The sequence below is a fragment of the Pelobates fuscus genome, chromosome 2, assembly GCF_036172605.1.
Source record: "Pelobates fuscus isolate aPelFus1 chromosome 2, aPelFus1.pri, whole genome shotgun sequence".
NCBI classification, from domain to species: domain Eukaryota; kingdom Metazoa; phylum Chordata; class Amphibia; order Anura; family Pelobatidae; genus Pelobates; species Pelobates fuscus.
In genome coordinates this window covers 105,633,445-105,659,539 of record NC_086318.1, presented here as the reverse complement: position 1 = coordinate 105,659,539, position 26,095 = coordinate 105,633,445, and the positions used below count along the sequence as shown (strand labels likewise).

Below are 26,095 nucleotides of genomic sequence, written 5' to 3'. Positions count from 1 at the left end.
TTTGTATTGTATCCGCCGGTCTCTAAGCATGGTGGTTAGCGGGCGCAGCGCCCTCCTTGCTTCCAGCGTGAGCACTGAGAGATCTTGATACAGGGAGATTTGGGCATCCATGTAGGTGAGGTTTTGCCGACTCCTTGCTTCTCTCATGATTTCGTCCTTTAACGAGAAGGAGAGCAGGTAGCAGATGATATCTCTTGGCGGGCCTTCTGTGGACGCAGGGCGCAGAGCTCTGTGAGCGCGCTCTATGCCAAAGTCCGCCGGGGCCCTGTCCCCCAGTATGAAGGTGAACAGGCCTTGTAGGATTTCTGGCAGTGCCTCCCCGGCGGACTCAGGGAGCCCACGTATGCGGATGTTGTTTCTGCGTCCGCGGTTATCTAGGTCCTCCAAGTTCCTCCTTAGTTCCAGCAAGACATTGCCCTGTCTAGTAGTGGCTGTTTCAGAGGCTTGATGGTGCTGTATATTTTGGGCTCTGTCCGCCTCCAGCTCTTCCACCCTGCGTTCCAGGGCTGTCAGGTCTCTCCTAACCTCCATGACCTCTTCTCTGATCGCCGTTCGTATTTCAGCCAGTAATTCCGTTTTGTCAGTCCTGGACATCATGTTTGCAGAGATTGTAGCTAAGTCTGCTGCAATTTGAGTGAGGGATTCCTCCCTGGCCAGGCTGATTGTGGGGCTGTCAGAGTTGCGCTTTTCTGGTGAGGCCGGCGCCATTTTGGCCGCGGCTTGGTGCGCCCGCGAGTCTCTCGGAGTTCCGAGGTACCCGTCCATGGGTCCCGCGGTTCGACTCGGCGAACCCGATTGAGAGGGGCCCGGGGTGAGCAGCCTTCTAGTTTTGCCCATCCTGGGTCAATTCCGGCTTGTGGATCGGTGCTGTAGTGCGCTGGGGCCTCGGAGCTGCGGTAAGATGCGTCCTACTCCATGCCCGGTCAGGCCACGCCCCCCGCCATCATTATTTTAATCACAAAGGGATCAGAATATTTTCCGACAGTTTTCTCAGAAATCTCCATTTCTGAAGACCGCCATATTTAGAGTGGCAGGAAAAAGAGAAAGGAACAGAAGAAATTTCTTTCAGAAAAAGAGGCAAAAAAATAATAAACATGTTGTGTTGTTTTAAAAAAAAAAAAAAAAAAATGGTGTAAATTGAAAAATGACAATGTGGGCATGGAAGAAGAAACTGATGGAAAAATCTGACAGATATCATAAACTGCACCAGACATTTGCCAGAAATTAGGCGTAAAAAATGTATAAATCTCTGCTATAGTGTTGAACTGTAGCATAAGCTCTTTAGAGTGGTGACTGAGACAAATCAGAGGTGCACACAATGTGTAAATGCATTTATTGCACACAAACACCTTGGTTCTGTAAGCAGCACTTATGAGTTGAATTTTTTAACAGCTTGCACAGGTCTACAGATTGAAAGATAACAACAGCTACACTCTTGGAAACCCCTACAACCATACATGGTGCATGGACTAGAGGATCTGGAAATCTCTGATCACTTCTGTATATGACATGACACCACTTGAACTGAAGCACATATATAATGGAATACTCTAGACACATAAAGCACTTCAACTTCCTAAAGTGCTCTATGTGTCTAGAGTCTGTCATATTTGGGATAGATTGTAGCGGTGACAGCCACGGAGTATTTCCTTCATGCAGGAAAAATACAAACATGTTTTATTTGTGGGATATCTACAAAATTTGTAAAAATATTATCACGTAAAGAAATGTTCCTTTAAGCTCATTTAACCCCTTAAGGACACATGACGTGTGTGACATGTCATGATTCCCTTTTATTCCAGAAGTTTGGTCCTTAAGGGGTTAAGTTGTTACGGTGTGTTATAGAAGTGATATACATAATCTTTCAAACAGACATTAATTATTGGTATAGAAGCAAGTGCCAAATAACAGAGAGCCTTCAACTTTTACATCATCCTGCTGACAAGATCCAACAGGTTGACACTGTGAAGTCCATGGCTGGTTTCTGGTAATTGGTCTTATTGAATCAAAACCCATGCTTTGGTTTAAAAACAATGTTTCATTGCTAAGGGTGCCTGCAGAAATGCAAGCCGAAGTCTGGAAAAGAATGCCAAATTCCAACTTGCGATATCAAGGTTGTACATAACAGTCATTTTTAAATTTGAGGTAGAAACGGTAATATAATTTTTATCACATATAGAAGTGACAAAAATTGGTATAAAAAGAAAAATTGCATAAGAATCCTCAAAAATGTTAAACTGTAGCTGCAGACCATTTTATAAGGTAACCTTCATTGCAGACACTACTTTGGGATATAAAGGGCTCATTGCAGCCTTAACAAACATTCTTCCTTGCTTTTTCTTGGAATACATGCCATTTACCGTCTGATGAAGTGTAACTGTATTGGGCAGCTACCAGCAGACTTCCCTTTCAGGGAATGGAAAGGAAGGAAAAGTAAAGTGTTCATATGAATATATGCTAGGGTTTGTGAGACCCCAGCATGTAATAAAGAGGTTTTTTTTTTTTTTGTATTTTAAAATTTGCCATATTTTTTTGCAAAGCCTGTAGTTACATTGAGTTACACTCGGAAGCCAGTTTGGAAGTCGTGATTGTGAATGTCATGGATATTTGAAGTGGAACTGTCACTCAGAGAAGTGACAGCTCTTTGTTCTTTAACCCAAGTGAATGGTAGTGGAGGTAAGTAAAAAACGTACTTGCATTCGTTGACTCAAAGTACCTTTACACTACTCATGTGCGTTGTAGTGCTAATGGTGCCAGATGATCACACTACTCCTCTCAGGATACATGAGCAAAGCAGCCGGAAACTCTCTGCTTTGAGCTAAATCCAGTGGTGCAGTGCTTTGATCAGGCCTCTACAACCTGCGCCCCCCCCCCCCCCCCCCATATGTTTTTGAACTACTATACCCATGATTCTTAGAATAAAACAGACAGACAATGCCCATGATTCATTTAATGAAACAGATAGCCAGGGGATCATGGGAATTGTAGTTCAAAACATCTGGGGGACCGCAGGTTGGGCAGGCCGGGCTGAGAGCTCTCAGTTTACTCTCTTAGCCAATGAGCCAGCCATGCACTACAGGGTATAACTAAGGGGAGCTATCACAAGCTCCATGTTGGAGTGTATAGCTCTTCTGGTTTAGTGCATGATGGAGCCCAGGTAAGTTTGGAACCATTATTACAGTAGGGACCCCAGTGCCTGGAGTGTTTCTTTAATGTCATTGTGTTTGACTAGTGTAGATCCATGATCAATGTCATTCTTTTTTGTTTGACAGAAATAATACTAACCAGATTCACATTGTATTTCAGATACCACTGCAATTTGTAGAAAAGTACTACAGAACAGGAAGGAAATTCCTCACAATGTTTCCAGATGGAACAGTACAAATATTGTATCCTTTGTAGCGCAAATGTTACATTCTATTCTAGTGCAGATATATTGTAGACAGGTAACACACTGATGGTTTCGGTGTTCAGGTGTTGTTTTTGCTCTCTTTGACTTAGGAAATGAGAATGTGAATACCAGCCAAAAGATGTTCCTCTTCTAAATATTGTGAGAGAAATTGTACTTGAACTAATCTTAAGAATGTCTTACTAAAAAGGGAAATATTCTATGTTTCTTCTCCATCAGATAAACTCTTTACAAAACAATATAACATACATGTAAGCAGTAATTTGCAAAGCTGTATGTATTTTGCACCAAAAGTGTAATTCACTATTATCAGTGAATTTGAATTGTTTTGAAATCAAAGTGAGTTCAAAGTAAATGTAAAATTTTAGACCACAATAGCCTAGATAAACGTTCACGTGTTCATGTTCATGTTTACGTTCTCTGCAGGATGTATCAGACATAAAATGATCGAAGCATATACCGTATTTATCGGCGTATAACACGCACCGGCGTATAACACGCACCTCATTTTAAGAAGGAAATTCCAGGAAATTTCCCCCCCTCCCATAGTATTCCCCCCCCTCATCCCATAGTATCCCCCCCCCTTTCCATAGTATTCTCCACCCCGTCCCATAGTATTCTCCACCCCCTCCCATAGTATTCTCCACCCCCTCCCATAGTGTTCCCCCCCTTTCCATAGTATTCTCCCCCCTCCCATAGTATTCTCCACCCCCTCCCATAGTGTTCCCCCCCTCATTCCATAGTGTTCCCCCCCCATTTCCATAGTATTCTCCCCCCCCCCCACCATAGTGTCCCCCCCCCCCCCTCCCGTAGTGTCCCCTAGTGCACTTTCCCTTCCCTTGTCCCATAATTACTTACCTGTCTTGAAGTGTGGGCGCGTCTTCACAGTGCACACTTCCTTTCAGTCCCGCCGGAAACCGGAACCTGAAATTGAAGTTCCAGTACCGCGGTGCGCGCTGAACACCGGCCCACGCTTCAAGACAGGTAAGTAAATATGGTATACCTATTTTCAGGGAGAAAAAGTGCATGTTATACGCAGATAAATACGGTAAATAATTCACCACTTGTACTCTATTTGTCAATCTTAGCCAATTTCATCAGTAGTTGTTTATAGAATTAGCACCTGAAATGTGTCCACTTACTGTATTCTTTTGGATTATTTAACCTTATTTTGTGGCATTAGTAGGTATTTCTATATATAAAGGTTTCCTTATCTCCATCCAGTTATCCATCAGGGAACCTGGCTGTCATTGTAGTAGCAGATAAACAAAGAGAGTCTGTCTGCCTAGTCCAAGAAGATAAATCAAATAATGCGGGGATACAGGCCATGTTTGCTTCTTCTGGAAAAGCCACCTGCTACCACCCCAACGGAACGGTTTGGTATGTTCTCGCAAAAATCCAAATAATGCTGGATTAAATAAATTGTTAGCCTTGATCACTGCCTCCCAATAATGCTTAGTAATACTCATTAGCATCATAATTAACACTGATCAGATACACCATGTCAGCCAGTACTAGTTGTTAGATGTTGGTGACTGTAGCCATCGTATGCTATATATCAGCTATATATCAGCACAATAATAATGAGAACTTGATATTTTGTTTTACTGATTTTATTTGTGAAATGGCTGATATTGTTTCACTATTACACATAGAAAGCCTACGGCCAGTGCTCTTATTAAAGGGCAGAGTCAGGCAGCTGTTTGTGTGTGCTTGCCAAAAGATCTCGTTTTATTGACCTTTTCGTTTCTTAGAAATTGTCTTCTGTCTGCATTAAAACAATGATTAATACTTTAGGTTGAGCTGTATAACTGTCTACATAATAAAAGTGAAGTACGTTGTGTGTGTAGACACACCCATGTTAGACTGATGATATTATTCTAGACAAGGGGAATTCGGAGCACGCTTATTTTTTAGAATACCTTGGAGGTTCTATGGGAAAACATTAAATGTATAAAACTGAACTAGTGTTAGTATCGAAATTAATACTAGATTTCTCAAAGAATTAAAGGGACACTCTAGGCACCAAAACATCATTAGCATAAAGAAGTGGATTTGGTGTACAGATTATGATCCTGTCATTTGGCTGCTCAATTCTCTGCCATTCAGGAATAAAACCACTTTGTTTATGCAGTCGTAGCCACACTTTTCCTGGCTTTGTTTACTCTATTACACCTATTGTTTAATTTAGAATGTCTTAACTCTTGCTGTGCTATTGGCCTGCTACAGCCTGTAACAACCTTATATGTGTGATGAAAGTCTAATTAATAGAGTAGGAGACAAGAACTTCTAAAGTAAACATGCTGTGGTGTAATATCTGATTGAAAATGAAGCAATAGGGGGTAGGGCCTGACTATCATGGCGGATAGAGGTGTTTTACACGAGCTCCCGCACTATCCTGACCTTTAAAGCTTCTTAAAGTCCCATCCAGCACAATTTGGGCAGATATCTGTGACCTACCTTACCCTCAAGTCGGAGACCATGCAATGTCCCGATGGGAAATTATTCACCCCAGTGGACCGTGCGGCCTGGTGCGCATTGGGCAGGAGAGGTGACCGATCTCTCGTACCATAAGAAAGCAGCAGCGGGGACGGAGCCGGCGCCCAAACGAGCTGGACGCGTCTCGGAGCTGCTGCGCTACTCAGCCCGAGAAAAGGTCAGCAAAACCCGAGATTCCCTCGCAACCAGACCTCCACTGGAAGCTGCCTGAACCCCGACGGTATGGGGAGAAAAAACAAGAAGCTGCGTCCGGACTCGGGCTCGGGTTCTCAAGATTATCGGCACTTACATGCGGACTGCAGCGAGGCCAACACACACCAAGATGGCGTCCGCGGAGGCTTACACGCATCTGTCCTCGGACGAGGATAGCAGCACAGCCGACCTCTCCCCTCCACCGCGGCGACGAATGGAGCCACTGGCGACCACAGCGCTTGGGGACTCGGCCCCAGCCACGAGGGAAGATATTAAAGCCCTAGTAGCAGAGATTCAAGCCATGTTCAAGGCAGACTTGGCGCCAATACGGGAGGAGGTATCCACGCTCAATACCCGCATGCACAAAATGGAGGAAGGTATGGCAGGCCACAAGCTCGCTCAGACAGCCACAGATACCGCCATAGGAGCGCTGCAGAAACAATGCGCGGACCACCAAGCCCAACTAGCTAACTTGAAGGACAAAACCAGGGCACGCAACCTACGAATAAAAGGCATTCCGAATACTATAACAGACACAGAACTCCCCCACTCCCACTACTGCAGGAGGCTCCTTGCCACCCTTCTAATGCCCAAGCACTCCAAACAGATAGTGGTGGACTCCTGCTACAGACTTAATAAAACGGCTACTGCAACCCAGGAGACGCCTAAGGAAGTTCTGCTCAAACTGGTACGTAACAGAGCCCTTTGATATCCTAAATGGCACTCGGCAGGGATGCCCCCTGTCCCCGATTCTATTCGTTTTGGCCCTGGAGCCACTACTGGCGGCCATCAGAGGCAATCCAGATATCACAGGGATAAAGACGGGGGAAACCCACCATAAAGTTGCGGCATATGCGGACGACCTCCTGTTCTATGTGACTAACCCTGAAATATCCCTCCCTAACATACTGAAAACCTTCCAGGAATATGGAAGGCTATCCAATCTGAAGATTAACCTATCCAAATCTTACATTCTAAACATAAACATCCCAGAGCATAGGACGGAACCCCTTAAACAACACTATACATTTCAATGGGCGACACAGAAAATCAGATATTTAGGTATCTGGTTAACAAGGAAGGAGGGGGACCTATTCAAAGAAAACTTTGCCACTATACTAGCAAAAATGCGGACAGAAATGCAGGAATGGGCTCACCCACACATTTCATGGCTGGGTAGGATACAGGTAGCGAAGATGAACTTTCTACCACGCCTTCTCTACCTGTTCCAAACTATCCCGATACAGATCCCACGTTCGTTCTTCGCAGCACTGCGCACAGCGCTGATCCAATACGTATGGAATGGGAAGAAACCAAGGGTCGGCCACGCTCTGCTGACACTACCGAAAGACAGGGGGGGCCTGGCGTTGCCAGACTTCACCCTGTACTATAGGGCATGTCACCTCCTGAGAATAGTTGAATGGACGAAATCAGGCTTCCACAAACCATGGAAGCAGGTAGAGGAACACTTAGCGGGGGCCCCGGTAGCGGTGCTACCATGGCTACCACCGGGGGCTGCAGCGGGAAACTCCACACCCTCCCCTTACACGAGAGCGACATTACAGGTGTGGAACCGCTCAAAAGGGAAACACAATCTAACCACATACCCTGGCCCCCTACTGCCACTCACATACAACACGGACTTCCCACCGGGAACAGACCCGAGGGCATTTAAGGACCTGATCAGGGAACCACTACCCAGACTTATGCACGTTCTCACATCGACGGGCCCCAGGACGCTTGACAATCTACGGGGACAGCCCGATCACACCTTTATGACGCACCTCAAATATAGGCAGATAAGGAGCTACACAGCATCCCTCCCACAGGGCCCAATCCTAACGAGGGCGACCACCGCATTCGAAAATCTGTGCCTAGAACCTGGCCCACTGGCTCATGGGGTATCCATTATATATAATATACTACTCACACTCACACCAACGGAACAACCGAGATTCATGGGGAAGTGGGAAACGGCGCTAGGACATACATTAGACAAAGGAGAATGGGAAAAGGTCTGTTACCTAACACATCACTGCTCCAGTTATAGTAGAACCCAAGAAACGGCCTATAAATTACTGACTCATTGGTACTACACTCCAGCGACATTACATGACAGAATCACTACACACCCATCCCACTGCTGGCGATGCGAGGAGGAACATGGCACTCTCATACATATCTGGTGGGAATGTCGTAAGATAACCCCTTACTGGAAAGCAATACACAACATAATCTGCCAATACACAGATGACCCGCCACCATTCCAACCGGCAGCAATGCTGCTACATCATACCCAAACCCCTAGGTCCGCATACAAGAAGTCACTCACCATACGCATTTTGAACACAGCGAAGGCACTGATTCCCCTCTATTGGAAACAGACAGTCGCCCCACCACTGCAACTATGGTTTACACACATGGAGGAATTACGGTCCCTGGAAGAACTCCATAACTCAGCTAATGACACCTACCAAAAATACCTCAACACATGGACACACTGGATACTAAAGACTAACACCCCAGAATTTAGTAACTTGCTCTCTACACCATTAAACACCTAATACAGAGGCACCACATGTAAACCCTAGCGAACATGCAAAAGGAAGGTCAATTACAGCATACACCAGGTGAGAAGACAGGGGGGCCGCCCCAACCCCTTGGGCCCCACAAAAGATAGGGACATCACCGAGGAGCCACTTAGATAGGCCTAAACCTGGTCTCAGGAGGGATGATAGGGGGAGGAGGTAACACACCTATGAGGAGGACATGCCAGGGCCCCACGAGGACAGTGAGGGCGATACGACCCCCACATTCAGGATATGATATACCTAAAGGTAAAAAACAACCGAGAATTCGGGAATGACAGAACTGAGCTGGCGGAGACCACGGCTGCCTCGGGGACTGCCACACCCCACAATAACACGCAACAACACGACACACATTACTCTGCACACCGACACGATGTAAGGGAAACGGGTGGCACTGGACAAGACAGATTCCAGACCGCACACCCAAGAGTGCAGAATTACAAATTAATACTAAGAGCGAGCATACGAAAACTGCTTTTCGATACAAACGACTATTTTATCTAGAAAACTGTAACCGCAACAATGTTTTGAATAATGGACCTGCGAGTCCTATGTCAGAAGGGGCGCATGTGCCCGTGTCACTTTAAGAATCTGAGTTAATGTTAATACAGGAATCATCAGCTGAGACAAGGACCTGCGAGTCCTGATATGTATTTCCTGGCTTGTTCAAAAATTCTGAAAAATACAAATAAAAATTATATTTACAAAAAAAAAAAAACTGGTACGTGACGCTGACCGTGGCATTATTATGGGGGCAGTAAGGGGTACTCCCACGGTGCCCTTTGAGGGTGATCAGCTTGCATTCTATCGAGACTTTTCCAGATATACCCTGTCCTGGCGGCGCTCTCTCAAGCCCATAACCCAAGTGCTTCAGGAGAAGTCCATTACCTACAAGTGGGGCCCCCGCAGACTACTTACCAATAAGGCAGGGAAAACGCACGCTATCTCGCACCCTGCTGAAGCCTCAACCTTCCTGCAAGCCCTCGGCCTCCCGACACCACAGCCACAGATTACAGCCCACCCAGCCTGGAATGTAGCAGACGTCACCCCATTCGTGCCAAGAGGAAGCGCACCCACGACAGCGGCACAGCCACCCTGAACTTTGGGACTAAGTTTTGCCTGTGCACTGCCATATGCACGCTACCCCTCACAAATCCTATAACTGTTGCCTTTTTCCTTTTTTTTTTTTTTCATTATTTTATTTAAAAGGGATCGAATGTTGACCATGTTTATATATGTTTCTATATTTTATATCTGTTATGTTATGTTGCTGGCTCCGTAAGCCTTAGACCTAGCTCAGTACCAAAGCACCCCCCCCCAAGCGCCACCAAGCGACACGCCAGCGCAAAAATAGCAGCCCTCCGGGTGCCCAGAGCATAACCCCCCCTTCAGTTACAGCATAACAAAACGGGAACTCACACCCGGCTTCGAGGGCGCCCATACCCAATAATACCATAACTACGTGCCTCACTCTTGCATAGGTATCAGGGCGTACTTTACACTGGCCGCAAGGCACATATGGCCCAAGTTTACGGCCCCACCCAGTCACAAGCTCGAGGACCACCGACAGGGAAACCTGGCTAAACCCGCCTATACTAAAAATTAAAATTGAGTAGACTAAGCTAGGTGGCGAAAGTATCCATGTACTGTAAAAATGTTTTACCTGCTGATCACGAAATCTGTTATATTGTTTGCCAATACTCGCAAAAATAAAGAATAAAAAAAAAAAAAAAGAAAGCAGCAGCATGCATATGCCCTGATCCCGGTCCACCCATGGCAGGCTACCCTGGTGAAGTCGGGACTCGGGATAAAGCCACACGGGCTGGAAGATCACACGGCAACTTACCCAAAATGGCGGATGACACATGTTCATGCCGTTGCAGTGATGATCCACATGATGTCCTGACCAGGTTTGACAATATATTTGCTGCCTTCTGGCAAAACTGGAATGCAGGATGTACCAACATGTCGAACAGCGAACTAGTGCTCCCTCACATTGACGACCACCACTACGCTCCTCTCAAAAAATTGCGTCTCCGGTAGTCAGGAGGGCCCCAAAATGTCGGCAGCGCCCATCACTCCTGCTCAAGATACCATGGAGACAGGATCTGTTGAAACCCGAGCATGTAGAATGTGGAAAGCCCGACAAACTGGAGGGGAACCAGACCCTATCCCTCACAAGTAGCAACATGTCCTCAGATGGGCTCAGAAGCCTATGGGAGCTCCTGTTCGACATGGGACTATGTCCTGCCCATGCAGGGCATAGGATGAAGGGGACTGACCAATACAAACCTTATGGTTCCTTATGTCCCAGTCTTGATAGAGTTTGAGGGGGAGTAATCCTCGCAGTTTTGTTTTGTTGGTTTTTCTCTATCTTGTCCTTTATCTTATATGGTCTTATGTTTTAAATGATCTTATGCACCACTTACTCCAGTTGTTGTTCCACTACCCACACTCAGTGCCTGCGACTAGCCTGCCATTTAGCTTGCTTGGCATACAACTGTCCTTATGCTGTACTAAGTATCTCATACTCAAGTTTTTGACAGTTTGTTTATTAGCTTGTGGTACTTTTATTTTAGTTTTGAATGCTTTCAACTATGCAAGTCTGACTCTTCACTTACGCCCAGTCTCTCATTTGTTCTTAGACATGCCTTGCATGTCTGTCATTGTTTTACCTTTAAAAAATGTTTTTAAAAAATATGCGCAGCTTCTCTTGACATATTGTGCACTGAATGTACACCTGTACCCATTTGTTTTGTTTCACAATATATGTCACTGTCAAGCTGTGTTTGACTCACTGCGCTCCCAAACTAAAGAATATTTAAAAGAAAAAAAAGAAAATTAGGCAATCATTTCATGGAGACAGAAACAAAAGTCTTTTACCTTCTTAATGGCAGAACATTCAGCAGTGAAACTGCTTGCTCATGATCTACACATCAAAATGGCTTTATTAAGAAAGCTGTTTTGGTGCTTAGATTGTCCCCTTAACTATAGAATCCTATGGGATAGCTTTTTGAAATAATTGTGTGCATCTGTGTTTATGGTATTAGCAATATCGGCATTATTTTATTGGTTAACCTTATTGTAACAGCATAAGCATAGCTAATGTAACTCTTCTACATTTGACTTTGTTTAAAATGATTGGTTTAGGGTCTATCATTCTTGCCTCATACCATCATTGTAATTATCAAATGTATATGCCAATGACACAGGTATATATTATCTTAACATGTTTTGACTGCCCCTAAGCAAGCTGGGGCAAACTACATTTAGTCATCAGAACAACTACAGCTTAATGTAGTGGTTCTTGTGTTTATAGCCTGTCCCTGCAGACTTTTTAATGTAAAGAGAAAATGCAGTGTTCACATCACTGCCTAGTAACACCTCTATTGGCAGTCACTCAGGTGGCCACTAGAGGTGCTTTCTGCACTGTGTGCAGCACTGGCCGTCAGCATCTCCATGCTCTGCAAGGAGGGGCTGAACGTCTCCCATAGAGATACATTGATACAATTTGCGCAGCATGGGCTTAAATACCTGCAGACTTAGTGTGACCTGGGGCCATTTTAACATTGTGGTGTGAGCAGGGTTAAAGCCCTGCTAATACCACTAACCCCAGGTTTTAAAATGTAGCTGGGGCTCCTGTTTGTCAGCTGGGGTCATTTTTAGTGGCCCCAAACTGACTGATCAGCTCTATGAAGCGCTCATAAAACCGCAGCTGACCAATCACACTCAGCCATGTTTTTTCTGGGTGGCAGGCTGCTTCAGGGAGACCCTCGTGTCCTCGTAGAATCTTTGCCTGAGGACATCCAGCGTTTTGACAGAAATTGAGTCAATACTTTCCTATGGGGAAAGCCTAATGGGTGCATAGTGCTCCCCACGCATGCAAATAGGATCATTTCATCCTTTGTTGGACAAATGCATGAATAACAAATGCTTTATTGTTTTTCTTCCTGTGAAACCAACACTGGAACTGGTCAGATGGCAAACAGCAACAATTATTATTTACATTGTAGAGAGCCTGCAAATGTTTTTGTAATGAATAACACATCAAGACTGGCTCATCAATCAATGCTCAAATTTGGGAGCATTCAGGGCACAAGGAAGTAAGAGGGTTAGAAGCCTTTGTAGCAGTAAACACAACTAATGGTTATACTGCCTCAAGCACCTGGCGTTGTTAGTAAAACACAGGTTACATAATCATATATATATTTATAGAAGGATACGCCTGGTTTTAAGACTTTTTTTCAAAACCATTTGTCTTAAAAATATCTTGATGTTGCCATTTCTTTGTGGGATGCATAGGCGTGCGCAGCCTATTGCATTAGGGTGTGCACCCTCAAGCACAAGCACACGCGGCGTGTATATATATATATATATATATATATATATATGTATGTATATGTATGTATATATATACACATATATACACACACACACACAAAGCTGTGTGTGTGCTGTGTGAGGGTGCTGTTAGTGTGATGTGTGTGTACTGGTAGTGTACTATGTGGGTGAGGGTGTTTGTGTGTGCGTGCTTGTGAGGGTGCTGTGAATGTACTGTGTGTCAGGGTGCTGTTTGTGTGTGTGTGTGTGCACTTGTGAGGGTGCTGTAAATGTACTGTGTGTCAGGATGCTGTTTGTGTGTGAGGGTACTGGTAGTGTTTTGTGTGTGTGTGTTAGGGTCCTGTTTGTGTTTGTGAGGGTGCTGTGTGTGTGGGTGCTGTATGTGTGTGGGTGCTGTGTGTGTCTGTGGGTGCTGTGTGTCTGTGGGTGCTGTATGTGTGTAGGTGCTGTGTATGTCTGTGGGTGTGCTGTGTATGTCTGTGGGTGTGCTGTGTATGTCTGTGGGTGTGCTGTGTATGTCTGTGCTGTGTATGTCTGTGGGTGTGCTGTGTATGTGTGTGGGTGCTGTGTATGTCTGTGGGTGCTGTGTGTGGGTGCTGTGTATGTCTGTGGGTGCTGTGTATGTGTGTGTGTGTGCTGGGTATGTGTGTGCGTGATTGTGGGGGTTGGAGGTGGGGGTACATTATTTAATATCCCCCCTCCCTTCTTACTTTATGTGGGATGGGGGGATTCTTGTTCCTTGTCCCTGGTGGTCCAGTGGAGGTGGAGGCAGATCAGTTATCCCCCCTCCCTTCTTACCTTATGCCTTGAGGGGGGATCCTGCTGCTGCTGCCGCCATCCTTCCCTGGTGGTCCAGAGGAGAGTGAACTCTAGCCCCGCAGAGCTAGAGTTCACTCACGCGAGATCTGAGCTTTGCCGCGGCAACGCTCAGATCTCGCGAGAGGAACCCGGCGGAGCTGCTGGCAATAGCTCCGCCAGTCCTCTCCTGCCTCCCTCCCTGCATGTGAGCCGGGGAGGGGAGGCTGAGAGCAGAGCCGGTGCTCGGATAGCGCCGGCTCTGCAGGAGCCGGCAGGGGGGATCCTGAGATCTCCCCTGCCGGTCTCAATACATAGGCGTGCCGCGGGGATTAGGGTGTGCCCAGGCACACCCGGCACACCCCGTGCGCACGCCTATGGTGGGATGTGTTATTGTCTATATGAAAATGAGAGTAGAATTTTAGTATCTACATGTTAGTGTATAATGCTGCAAATAGAATAACGTTGGCCAGCATTATAAACACCAATGTTGACCAATATGTCCTTCCTTCCATTTATAAGGCAGACTCAAACTGAATCCCAGATCACTGCATATGTTACAACTTGTAATCATATATTTATACCGCATGTTTTCAAAGATTTTCATTCAAAAATAGCAGAAAAGTCAGGGGTTTGAAGGATGTCTTCTTGAATGATCACTCAGTAAGTCAGCTTGTGCATTTTTTTATTTGGAAAAAAAAAGTAGGGAAAATAGGCAACAGGCGTTAGAGAGAAAAATACAAACTAACAAAGAGGTAACAATGTTAGAGGTAGAGGAAAACAATGATATCTAGAATTAAGAATTAGCCAAATATTTTAAAATGTCTGCCTTTACAATGGCTGTGATTCTATATTTTAAAAACTACATCTGTTCAAATTCTATATATTTTCATAAGTAGCGAAGGTAATGCAAGAATTAGTGTGGGTTGCACAGTGTGTTGCTTTCGGATACAATTTTAGAAGCTAATGGTTCACTCACTATTAAACCCCTGTTGGTTTCACTTTTGCCATTAGAATTATCATCTTTTCACAATGACGCCTACATTGCATAGAAATTATGCATTATTACAGTCTAGAAACCAAAGGCTGCTTATATGTAATTTTACACCATTATATGTGCAGAAATATATTGCTACTTATCACAGAAATTTTCTAGATTATATACGTGCGTGTGTTAAATGTAGATCAAATACATTTACTAGTACAAGTATATATAAAACACAGTTATCAGCAGAAATTAATGCTAGATCAGTTATATATATATATATATAGTAAATGTAGATCAATCATTGATTTACCATTAATTCTAGGAATTCTGCTGATAGCCACAGTAATATAGGGTTATATTTACATTAACAAAGGATTTCTGCCAATCATGCGTAACAGGATTAACTTGGTGACAAATGTGAGTTTTCAGGGGGGGGGTTCTTTCATTTTGGAGGTGATTTTCTTAAATAAAATATAAATAAAAAAGTAAAAAAAAAAACTATTCACTAAGCTTAATATTAGCTAATAAAATTCTGCTACCTGCTCTCCTAAGGGAATCCAATTACAAAATGACAGGGATTGTTAAAGAAGCTATCAATGAAGATACATTAATGTATATTGCTAGAGACCCCTGGAGCTTTTGAAAGTTATCCATGTGAAAAATATTATGGAACAGTCAATGCAGTAAAAAAGAAAAAGGTTATTTAAATGAATCCATGTGATTCAGGTGTTTTGTTTCAATAATATTTGGTGCTTAGGTTTTATGTATAAACAAGTCATTAATATTTATGAAGATTTTATTTATGAAAAATGATGAGAATTACATATTTACAAAGATTACTATTTTTGCCATTTATATAGCAGCAGCTTACCTCACAGTGCTTTGCAATAGAATACAACAAGATTCAAAGCATTTATTTCATTAACGAATACCTGTGCAGGTTAAAGTTGGAGTGACTTACATAGTTTATATTTAGGGGGCATCGTTTTGCAGATTATTTGCTTTGAATATCTTATCAACAATGCTCATCTACTGGTCAGTGATGTGTCTGTAATGCAGAGATGCACTGAGACCGAAGTAGGTAAAGTTTCAAACTGTTCTCTTGATTTTCTTGCTGCTTTTGTATTGACAGTTAAAAGGTTGCCTTTCCCCAAATACACACTCACTTCTACGGTAAGGAGTTAGGGTCGGTGAGTGGGGAAGATACTAAGCTGTCATTATTGTAAGCAGCGCGGTAACTTGCCCCTAGATCAATTTACCAAGGGCCTGTTCCTTGAAACAGGACCCTCGTCTGCAGCTCTCCCTTCATTCCTCAGTGTCACCAAGTGTGTTTCATGATCAAATTGAAATTATAAGATCAAATGAAACATAAATCAAATACTAAACAGCTGTCTGCAGACAATTTGCTGGTGATGGCAAAAGGCCTATTGCCATTTGATTGATAACAGACTTATCAGTAGAAACAAAATGTTCAACATTGACTCTGTTAATAATCAAGCATGGGGAGTTTTTCTCTAACGCGTGAGTTGTGAGGATTGAAAGTAAATATTAAACTATGGTCACAAGTAGCCAAACTAACTTGCAGACTGCATCACATTTGGCTACATTGGCCAAATATTTGTAATTCACTTTGAATTCAATTTCATTTTCCAGCATTTTACACTTGAATATCCTTGATAGTTTCCTGATAGTATCCAGCACATTGACAATGAATGTACAATCATTGGCAAAATTCTCATTTCTAGAAAATTTCCTGGGACCTGAGAAAAGGTCTGCTATGAACCTATAAACAATGGACACATCCGGAAGTAGACTTCTGTTACGTTTTAAAATTAACGATTATTTCTTTATCAATTTCCAAAAAAAGTCAGGAGACATTTTTTAAAAATGACTTTGCAGTGTATGCAATTTAACTGTTTCCTGAATTAGAAATAAACCCCCCGTAATAACATCAATAGGGTAATTGAACGACAGGTACAAAGTAGTTCATTCTGAGAAACACTGTAAACTTTACGTGGAATTTCTCAAACAACTTTCCCAGCTAGTTCTCTTACTTTAGTTCTTCTATTTATAAGGCAAATTACAATCTAATGTCACCCATCCATTTTATATTAATACGAGCCTAGGCTATATGAACATTTTTCTAACTTTTTGTAAGTTGCAGGAGAGTGCTGTGTTCTCAGTGCTATGCTCGAAATCCATACATGGCATAATTTCATGGATGGGAGCTAAAAATCTATTTTTAAAATGTAATTTATTGGTGACAGGTCCACTTTTAGCTTCTACGCACTCCTCCATAGGTTTAACTTTAACACATTTGGAGTCATTGAATGGTGGTTAAATTATCATAGTTGCAAAGACAGATATCTTTTTTTTTTAATCCATACACCTTATAATTTGATCATGTCAGTGTCAGGGAGAAAGAGAACATAGGTAATGTGTTCGGCTGTAATTATTATTGAACTGTAATAGAAATGTATTTGAATTTAGATGAAGTACCTATAACAAGCATAGCAAGCAAGCTAAGGATTCTCGGGGTGCATTCTTGAAACAATTTAAAGGAACACTCCAACCACCAATACACCTTGGAACATGCTTCCCCCCGTTGTAAGCAGTTAAATTGTTTTAGTCGGAGAGCCAAGAACACTTTAGCACTTAGCTCTTGTGTGCTAAGCTCTGCAATGCAGAGATAACTCATTGGCTGAGATTGTAAGGGTCCAATGAGTACTGCACTCAAGTTAAATGTTTTTGAGTCCAATGGAGGGTGATCCGCCATCCACCAGGAATAGTATAAAAAGTTGAAGTCCAGAGGCGTCACATTGTAGGGTGAAGGTATTGTTATTTTATTCAAAATCAAAGGACAACTAACACTACACAGCCAGAGCACAATAGAACACAGAAACTAACACGGACACACAAAGCAACGGGGGGGGGGGGGGGGAGGAAAGAAACCAAAAGAGGACACACAACGACAACTAAGCTCCTCACAGCACAAAGACCCTTCCCCCAGACACGTCAATAAAGACGAACAAGCTCCCCCAGGTTCATACCAGACCCATCTAGGACTACAACGCACGCCAACAAGAACGGGACCGAGAGATAGGGGGACAGGGTACCAAAACCCCACAAGACCCAGCAGGTGCACGCACACTCACAGACACACGGGCCCCCGAGACACCACCAGGCACACATGATGCAGACCTATAATCCACGCCTGACAATAGCGGGACCACATCTCGCGAACGGTAGGAGACCAAAGACAATCATAAAGAGACACTGGAAGCATGACTACAGGGCCCAGGCCATGTGACTGAGGTCCGAGAACTACGGATGCACCACACCACATTATGGACTGACGACCACATACCTAGTTGATTCTTCAACCTGTATGGCAACCACCAGAGCGAGCCTGACGATTATCGAAGCGCAAACACTCCCGTTGTCCTACACCACCATAGTTCTGACATGAAAACAAAAAACAAATAAATGAACACCCATTGATATCAAACGATACATAGGCCCAAAGACGCCAGTAGGCACAAGTCTCACAAACAGACAGCCCACAGCAGACACACCTGGGTCGTAAAACCCGGCACCCAGACACAAAGGCCAAAATATAATTATCTGTACCTTTACTCAAGACTGACCGCAGAGAGGAAGCTTTGTAAAACCCACGGACAGATAGGACATACAGAATGGGCCTATCACCGGCCAACGGGAAATAGGGCCGCTCACAGTTGTACATAGTTGCTGGGCGTTTAATATGCCTCGGGACCTATGAGTCTCATTCCATACTACTGTTCTGGAGATCTGCGTATCTCGACATGTTGATTGTTCTGTTCTATGTTTGAAACCTGCGAGTTTCCCCGCACTACGATCTCTCTGACACTCTAAAAAAAATATATATATACTAGACCGACAGACTGGCCTACACACCCTCACACTCGTTAGTACCCAGAGACCAGCTTGACGAGATGAGAGACAAACCGCATCAAATACCTTATGTGACTAGCGGGACACAGCGATGTATTGATGTTATTGAGCCAATGCCATACGATTGAGGCCTGCGAGCCAATACGCAATATACTGAACATGGGGCTTGCGAACCCACATGGTACTTGATCACCACCTTTCTTCTGCCATTCCTATTTGGGGCCTGCGTGCCTCCTTGTTTTTGATACATGCTTGATACCTTAGTTTAATGTCAAGAACCAAAAAATAATAAAAATTATGTTTACAAAAAAAATAAATCAAAGGACAAAAAGATACAACGTGTCAGCCTTTAGACCTTAATCATGTATGATCATCATAATCATATAACATATAAATACCATGGTGAGAACAGGGTATTTATGTGTGTTATTTGATTGTGATGATTATACCTGATTAAGGACGAATGATTGTATATTTTTTGTCTTTGATCTTCAATAAAATAACTCTACCTTCTCCATACAGTGTGACGCCTGTGGACTTCATTGGCTGAGAGCTAATTGCTTTCAGCCAAAATAAATTAGCCCTGGACATGCTTTGATGATTCTGTGTCTTGATAAGGTGAACGTTTTTTTTACTTTTCCATCAGAATTTTAGTGTATGTTTTCGCCAAAAGACAGGTTGATGTGTCACTGCACATGTCAAACTGTTTCTTCTTGGAAGTGGGAGATAAGGGGTGTGGACCTAGGCTTGTTGGGGTTTTTTCAACTTGAACTTAAGTATCAGTCTGTCTGTTTTTTGCTAAGATTACAGGAACTCTAGCCCTAACCCCAAAAATTTGTGAATAAAAACAAAACAAGTATGTACGCAACACATATACAACTGGAAAAGTATGTAGAAAAGGAGACTCCTCCCCCCCCCCCATAATACACAATACACCATACTGTCTTTGTTAAGGATACACTAAAGTGTTCTAAATTGTAATTGCAATTTGCTAAATTTTAACCTGAATTGCCTGTTTGAGTAATAACCCATCATGTCATATTTAGCTTTTTTGAATATTTTAAACTTAATATCTGTCCACATCCACCAGAATCAAGCATCTTCTTTCCTTAACAGAGTTAAGGACTCCAGTTAAAAAGCCAAGCATGCCACTTATTCCATATGCATGCTCCCTGACTGAGTTAGCTTCTAACTTTAATGTTGATTAAAGGGACACTATAGTCACCTGAACAACTTCAGCTTAATGAGGTTGTTCAGGTGAGTGCTACAGCTCCCTGCTACCTTTTTCTTGTAAGCACTTGCTTATTGTTAATTTTAGGGCCCCCACCCACTGGCTCAGGGGTGGGGGCCGGGGGGGGGACAGTAGGTCCCCCCTTATTGTTTAACAATATGTGTGTTTGTATGCAAACACTATATATAGAGAAATCTCTATATATAGTGTTTGCATGCAAAGTTTGGAGTAGGAGGGGGGCGGGTATAGAAAGCGAGCTGAGCTGTCAGTCAGACTCAGCTCGCGAACGCGCATTCCGCGCACATGCACGGTAAAGTGCTGAGTTTCTTCATAGGGCGGCTGTCAATGCCGCTCTATGAAGAACGCGATTGGTGCAGCGCGAAGCCGCGCATGCGCACCACATCGCGATGACGCTTCTCTCTGAGAAGCGTCTTATTGGGCCCCGCGATTTCGTCATTTTGACGAAAAAGGGGGCGCGGCATGGCTGGGAGCTCGGCGCTGGAACGGAGGTACGTTTTTAATATAAAAAAACCTCGAAAATATTTTTAAATAAATGAAAGTTCATATAAAAGCAAGAAGGAAGGCTGGGGGACCTGTCTTTCTTGCTTATATATGTTGACTATAGAGTCCCTTTAAAATGAAAACCAACCCAAGACATAGTTTTGTTAACCCAATTCCCTGAATCTTAGCTTCTACAACAATAAAACGCAAAATTGTGCAACTTATTTGATGTGCCATTAAAATGCATTGTATACTTTTTGAAATGCTTGTTACAGCTGTCATGGCTAGGCGAGCTTGTTTGTACATCTTTGCACAAAAATAAAAAATGAAAACCAAATGTTTTTTTAGTTGACACAAGTGTTTACCCCTGTACTGGTTGTCATTGTGTGTGTGTGTGTGTGTGTGTGTGTGTGTGAGAGAGAATTTAAATGGGAGCAGATTTAGTAAATTGGGACAAATGAAAATATAACAAGATAGATACCATTAATGAGGTTTTTATGAAGGAACTTATAAGCATCACAGTTGAACTAGGTTTAAGCACGAGTTTTATCTTTTTACTATACATTTTCCTCTTTATGTGGTTTTGGATCTCCGAGTAGATCTGCGATCTATAAAGGTGTGAATTAGACTGACTAAAGAGTGAAATTATTAGGATATCGATATACAGCTTGGAATATAATGTTGAATTATTTATATATTTATTGGTGTTTTTTTTTTTTTTTTTTTTTATTTATGCCTTGGTTAGATTTTATTGTTATCACTCTTAGGATATTATGAATCTTATACATGAATGAGATTATTCTAGGATGAGTAATACGATGTGTTGAAAGTGGAAAATGTCATGAACGAATCAAAACTGAACTGTATCCTAAGATAATGTAAAACTGTATAAAATGAAATAAACATTGAAATAAAAAAATAAAAAAGAATTGCAGACGATAACACGTTTATTTTTACAGTGTTATTTCTAAAGCACTACTTTTCACTGATTGAAGTCATTCTATTTAGATGTGCCTTGTCTTTTTGGAAATAAAACGATTACATTAAACAAAACTAAAGCCGAAGGCTGTTCATGGTCACCTTGAAGCAGCTCATTGTTATTAATTGATCCTAGGATATTTCAAACAAATATGAGAAAATGTTTAGTTCCTCGCATTATGAACATGTACATGACAAAATAATGAGACAATATATTTATAAAAATAAAGTGTGCATACTTATCATAGAAATTTATCATTCATATATTTTTCTTTTCACAAGTAGGTAAGACGTTTGTCAAATACATTACATGAAATGTTCTTATATTAGTATCCTCTATTTTGTGGGTTTCCAATCTTGGCCTTTCAGTTGTCATTGGACTTTTCCTAGAATTCTCGAATACATATATTGGATACCACTTCTCAGTATATGGTGACAGTACTGTATTTAGTGACATTTCAGACCTTTTTTGAAATTGCTAAATTATACGTCTTCTGTCTTCCTTTAAATATGCAGGATAAATATAACTCCAGTAGGTGGACAGTATTTGGACAACATTGGCAGGAGAATTAGAAGATGGAAATGGCAAAGTGTCTTAACCCCCAAGCCTTACGTTCAATTCAAACCAATCTTCATATCTTTAAATCATCAAGTTGGTGTCAGAATAATTGCACAAGACCAAATGTCTGTCTCTTTCTTGGCAATGGGGAAACAGGCAAAAATAAATGTGGGGAGAAGAGATAAGATACAAAATCAAGTGAGTGTGTATTTATATGTATATAAAAAGTCAATGCAGTAAAAAAAAAAATATATATATATAGAAATAACGAAAGTTCCTTAGAGAACTGAAACATTGATCTTCTGTGGCAGATGCCTGAATAAAAAGCTAAGTTTTTTCACAATATTTTCTAAGTCCTTGGAGTGCTATCATTAATTTATTTATTTATTATATATATATATATAATATAAGCTTTCTAGCTCTCTTTCTGTGTTTATGGTTTTAATATATTTTACAGATAAGATAAGGTAGCAGTACAAGTTTTATTACTTTTTGGCCAGGTGATTTAGTTAAACAACTATCCACTTATAAGTAAAACACACACAGTACAGACAACGTGCTATAGACCTCTCATCAGGCGCTTACCAGCAATTGACTTCCATTCACCATCACTCCCCACACAAGGGTGTAATAAGAGAGAGGATATCAACCCCCCCTACCCCCGTGTAGTGGGGTTTTGCATTTACCTGTTTTTTGGGCGGGGAAAGTAATTTGCATGTTTTGTACTAACCAAGTATTACAGTAATGCCATAGTTTTGTTTTCTCACTCTCCCTAATATTTGAATATTATTTTCTTTTTTTGAAGGTGAAGGAGATGGAAAGAAATATTCGGCCATATAGAGAAATAGCGGAGGATGAATTGATTTTAGTTGCCATGAAGATCAAAATTCTTCGTCTGCTGAACAAATTGAATGAATATTTAAATTTCCCTTCCAACAAGCAGTGGGATAGAATAAAGCCACCTTCATTTCTAACTGCCCAGGCACAGAAAGTTATAAATCTCTGCAGTGTTTGCAAAATAAACAAAGAGACCAATTCTTCAATTCAGACTATCTTGGGAAACTCTCAATAATAATATGGCAATTTAGATGTTCCTGGACCATTAAAAAAAACTAATGGAAATGTAAGATTAGTATGTCACGATATATGACCACATTATGGTGTATTGTAAATAAAAACTGGATTAACGTAAATGCTCTTGCGTAAACATTCAATCCATAAGGTCGTACGCCTGACTTGACTTGCTTATGTTGCATATGTTGATATGTCAATCAGTAAAAGGAGCTACAGAGTAGATGTTAGGCTATGGCAAGAGGAGAGGAGACACAGGCTGAGAAATTGGTAGGAATGAGATGACCCATAAGGTGGAGAAGCAACTATGTTTAGGACATATTGGGTAATTAGTAGTTTTCCCTCCTCATAATATATATGCAAAATATATTGTCTACTTAATAAGGCATTAGAATTCGATGACTAAGAACATTACTTAAGAATCACTTGGCCAATTTAATATTATTTTTTAATTGAATGCACATTTCAAAGACATTTTAAAAAAGGTATTATTATTAATTGCAATTAGTTTTGTTCTTCTGAAGATGCATACTTTATTTACATAATTTTTAGATTAGGGAAAATGACATTTTTTATATGACAAAATAATATTCTTTCCAGAAGTCTATACAACAGTTACATCAAGATCAAAAATAAAGTTTTCTTTAGTTTTCTATTTAAAGTCCATATGTTAAGTCCATGGTTCCATATACTGTCCTTCAGCAGAATCTGAATCTGATTCTCAGCAGAATCTGAGTCACCTTTACTCTGAAACAATAATGACGAAGTCTGGCTGAGCATCATGGAGCATATAGTGGTATAAATACTCAAAAATAGAACAGTCTAAGATTGCAAACTGTTAAAAAAAACACAGGAAATAAAGAGTATATGCATGATAATTTGTAGTTCTATATTAACACCTTTCATGTCACCAATATGACAATACAGAACTCTGTTGGATAAATTAAAACACTTACCTACAAAACATGTTCTGCTCTTCCTAGCCAAAACCTAGAAATACTTTTCACATCTGTTGCTCCAGTCATTCCTTCTCAATTGGATAGAACATGGATAGGCAAACTTGAGGCACCCCAAATGCTGTGGACTACATCTCCCATAATACAACCATTATGCTGCAAAACATCAGAAGACAGGTAGTCCACAACATCTGGAGTGCAGAGGTTGCATATTCCTGTATCTGAATTCTGTTCTCTACATCTAATTACTGTGAAAAGAATGGATACCACATTACCTTTAATGGTATATCCCTCCCCCCCAAACAGCTAAGCAAAATAAGAATACATTGAAAACAATCTCTATTTTTTAAATGTACCTGATTTTAGTGTTTGAGGTATACCTGAACATGGGTCTAAAGACAAAAGTGCAGTTTGACCCAATTTTGTGCTGGCTATGCATACTGTATATAAAATAAATGCAAAGTGTTTTTTTTTTTTCAAAATGCCTGGATCCTATAACAAACCATGGATAGTCATCTTCTAGCACAAAAACAGTTCACATCCCTGTAAAAATGAAGGTCAGTTAACTGTGATAAGTGGTTAAAGCATTGCTTGGCACTAGTGGGGTTAATGTAAGTCAGTAAAACACTAAAAGGCTGTTTCTGTATTGCAGTATCCCATAGTCAAACGGCAGCAAGGTTCCTATAGTACACTACAAAGGCTCATTTGCTGTATTCAGTAGAACTGATAAAGATGGACACGTTGGGGACACTGTCCCCTGATATATGTCCCATATTGGCTTCATCTTGGATGCTCTGCCCCCTGATATTAGAGAAGTGGACCACAGCTACTCCTTGTGGCTTCACCTTTCTTCTTTTGCAAATGATGAACCTGTGCAGATAACTTCTTATCTCTCTGCAGTAGAACGTGTAAATGATGGGATTTAGCAGAGAATTTAGTTCCCCCAGGACAAACAGTATGTCTTTCAATAAATCCACAAGTTTGCAAGAGGTGCAGGTAGCTTGGATGATGCCAGTGATATAGTATGGACCCCAGGACAATGTGAAGCAAATAATGACTATGAGTACTGTCCTTGCTGCCTTGAAGTTGGAGGACTGTGTTGGGTGATTGGTCGGGAGAACAGCTCTGGTTCTCTGGATCCTCTTATGGTGAGAGTATGCTATTCTGCCCACTGCAGTGTGAAGACATACAATTGTGATTAAAGCAGGCAGAAAAACTAGGAAACACAGAATATACAAGTATTCGCTTTTGGCCGCATAGAAGAGACCACAGATACCAGAGTAATTGATTTGCTGCAGAGATGGAAAGATTAAAGGCATGTGACCAATTATGAATGCAATAGTCCATAGGACTGTGAGCAGAGCACAGATGGACTTCATGTTCATAATCTTACTGTAAGATAGTGGCAGGGTCACTGCCAGGTACCTATCCAAGGAAATCAGAAGCAAAGTCAGTATAGATCCGATGCATGGAGTGACTGTAAAACACAGCCTCAGGAGGCAGAAGAACAAATTTTTATCAAAGTCTCCATCGAACATATCATCAAGCGTCTCCAAGATGCACATGAGTCCCACCAGGAGGTCAGCAGCGGCCAGATTGAGGATGAAGATGTAGCTCTTGCAATGGTTTTTCTTCAAGATCTTGGATAGTATGACAATGACCACTATGTTTGCCGTTGGGATGAGGATACTCAAGATGATGTGAAGAACTGCGTAAATGAGGCTGGACATCTTTTATAAAGCTCCAGTGGAATCCAATCAAGCAGGTAGGGCCCCGCAGCCCTACTCTTCCGTCCCATTATCCATTAGAGACTAGTCCATGGTGTCCTGGCTAGTTTGTATGGAATCTACTGAGGGTTCCATTTATTGAACGTATTCGAGACAGAATGCATGCACATTCCACCTGACCTGGAATGGAATGTTTGTGTCCCCTCTTTGTAGCACCCGCATGTTCTACTGTGTCTTCTCCTTCCCACCAGTCAAGGTGCTCTGCGTCCTGTTTCTTTAACACTGCTTGCATCGCCTGGACCAAGTGTCTATCAGTCGATACTG

At 42.0% G+C, this 26,095-nt stretch overlaps 2 protein-coding genes across 3 annotated transcripts in view; one reads left to right on the top strand and one right to left on the bottom strand.

Annotated features, from left to right (window-relative positions):
• The window catches only part of ERICH6 (glutamate rich 6), a 79,839-nt gene extending 56,629 nt beyond the window's left edge, over nt 1–23,210 (top strand). For both annotated transcript variants that reach the window (XM_063441014.1, XM_063441013.1), the window contains exons 11-14: nt 3,307–3,389; nt 4,634–4,789; nt 21,975–22,215; nt 22,823–23,210. In XM_063441014.1, the coding sequence (XP_063297084.1) occupies nt 3,307–3,389; nt 4,634–4,789; nt 21,975–22,215; nt 22,823–23,089 (747 nt within the window). In that variant the 3' untranslated portion in view covers nt 23,090–23,210. The remainder of the gene's footprint in view (nt 1–3,306; nt 3,390–4,633; nt 4,790–21,974; nt 22,216–22,822) is intronic.
• Nucleotides 23,211–24,745: 1,535 nt separating this feature from the next.
• GPR119 (G protein-coupled receptor 119) lies at nt 24,746–25,774 on the bottom strand. The gene has a single exon (XM_063441683.1). It carries the CDS (start codon nt 25,772–25,774, stop codon nt 24,746–24,748), a length of 1,029 nt encoding a protein of 342 aa, XP_063297753.1.
• Nucleotides 25,775–26,095: the final 321 nt, after the last annotated feature.

Bases quoted from the DNA above. Each gene is read 5' to 3' on its own strand.
- GPR119 (XM_063441683.1), bottom strand. From the start codon at position 25,774: ATGTCCAGCCTCATTTACGCAGTTCTTCACATCATCTTGAGTATCCTC.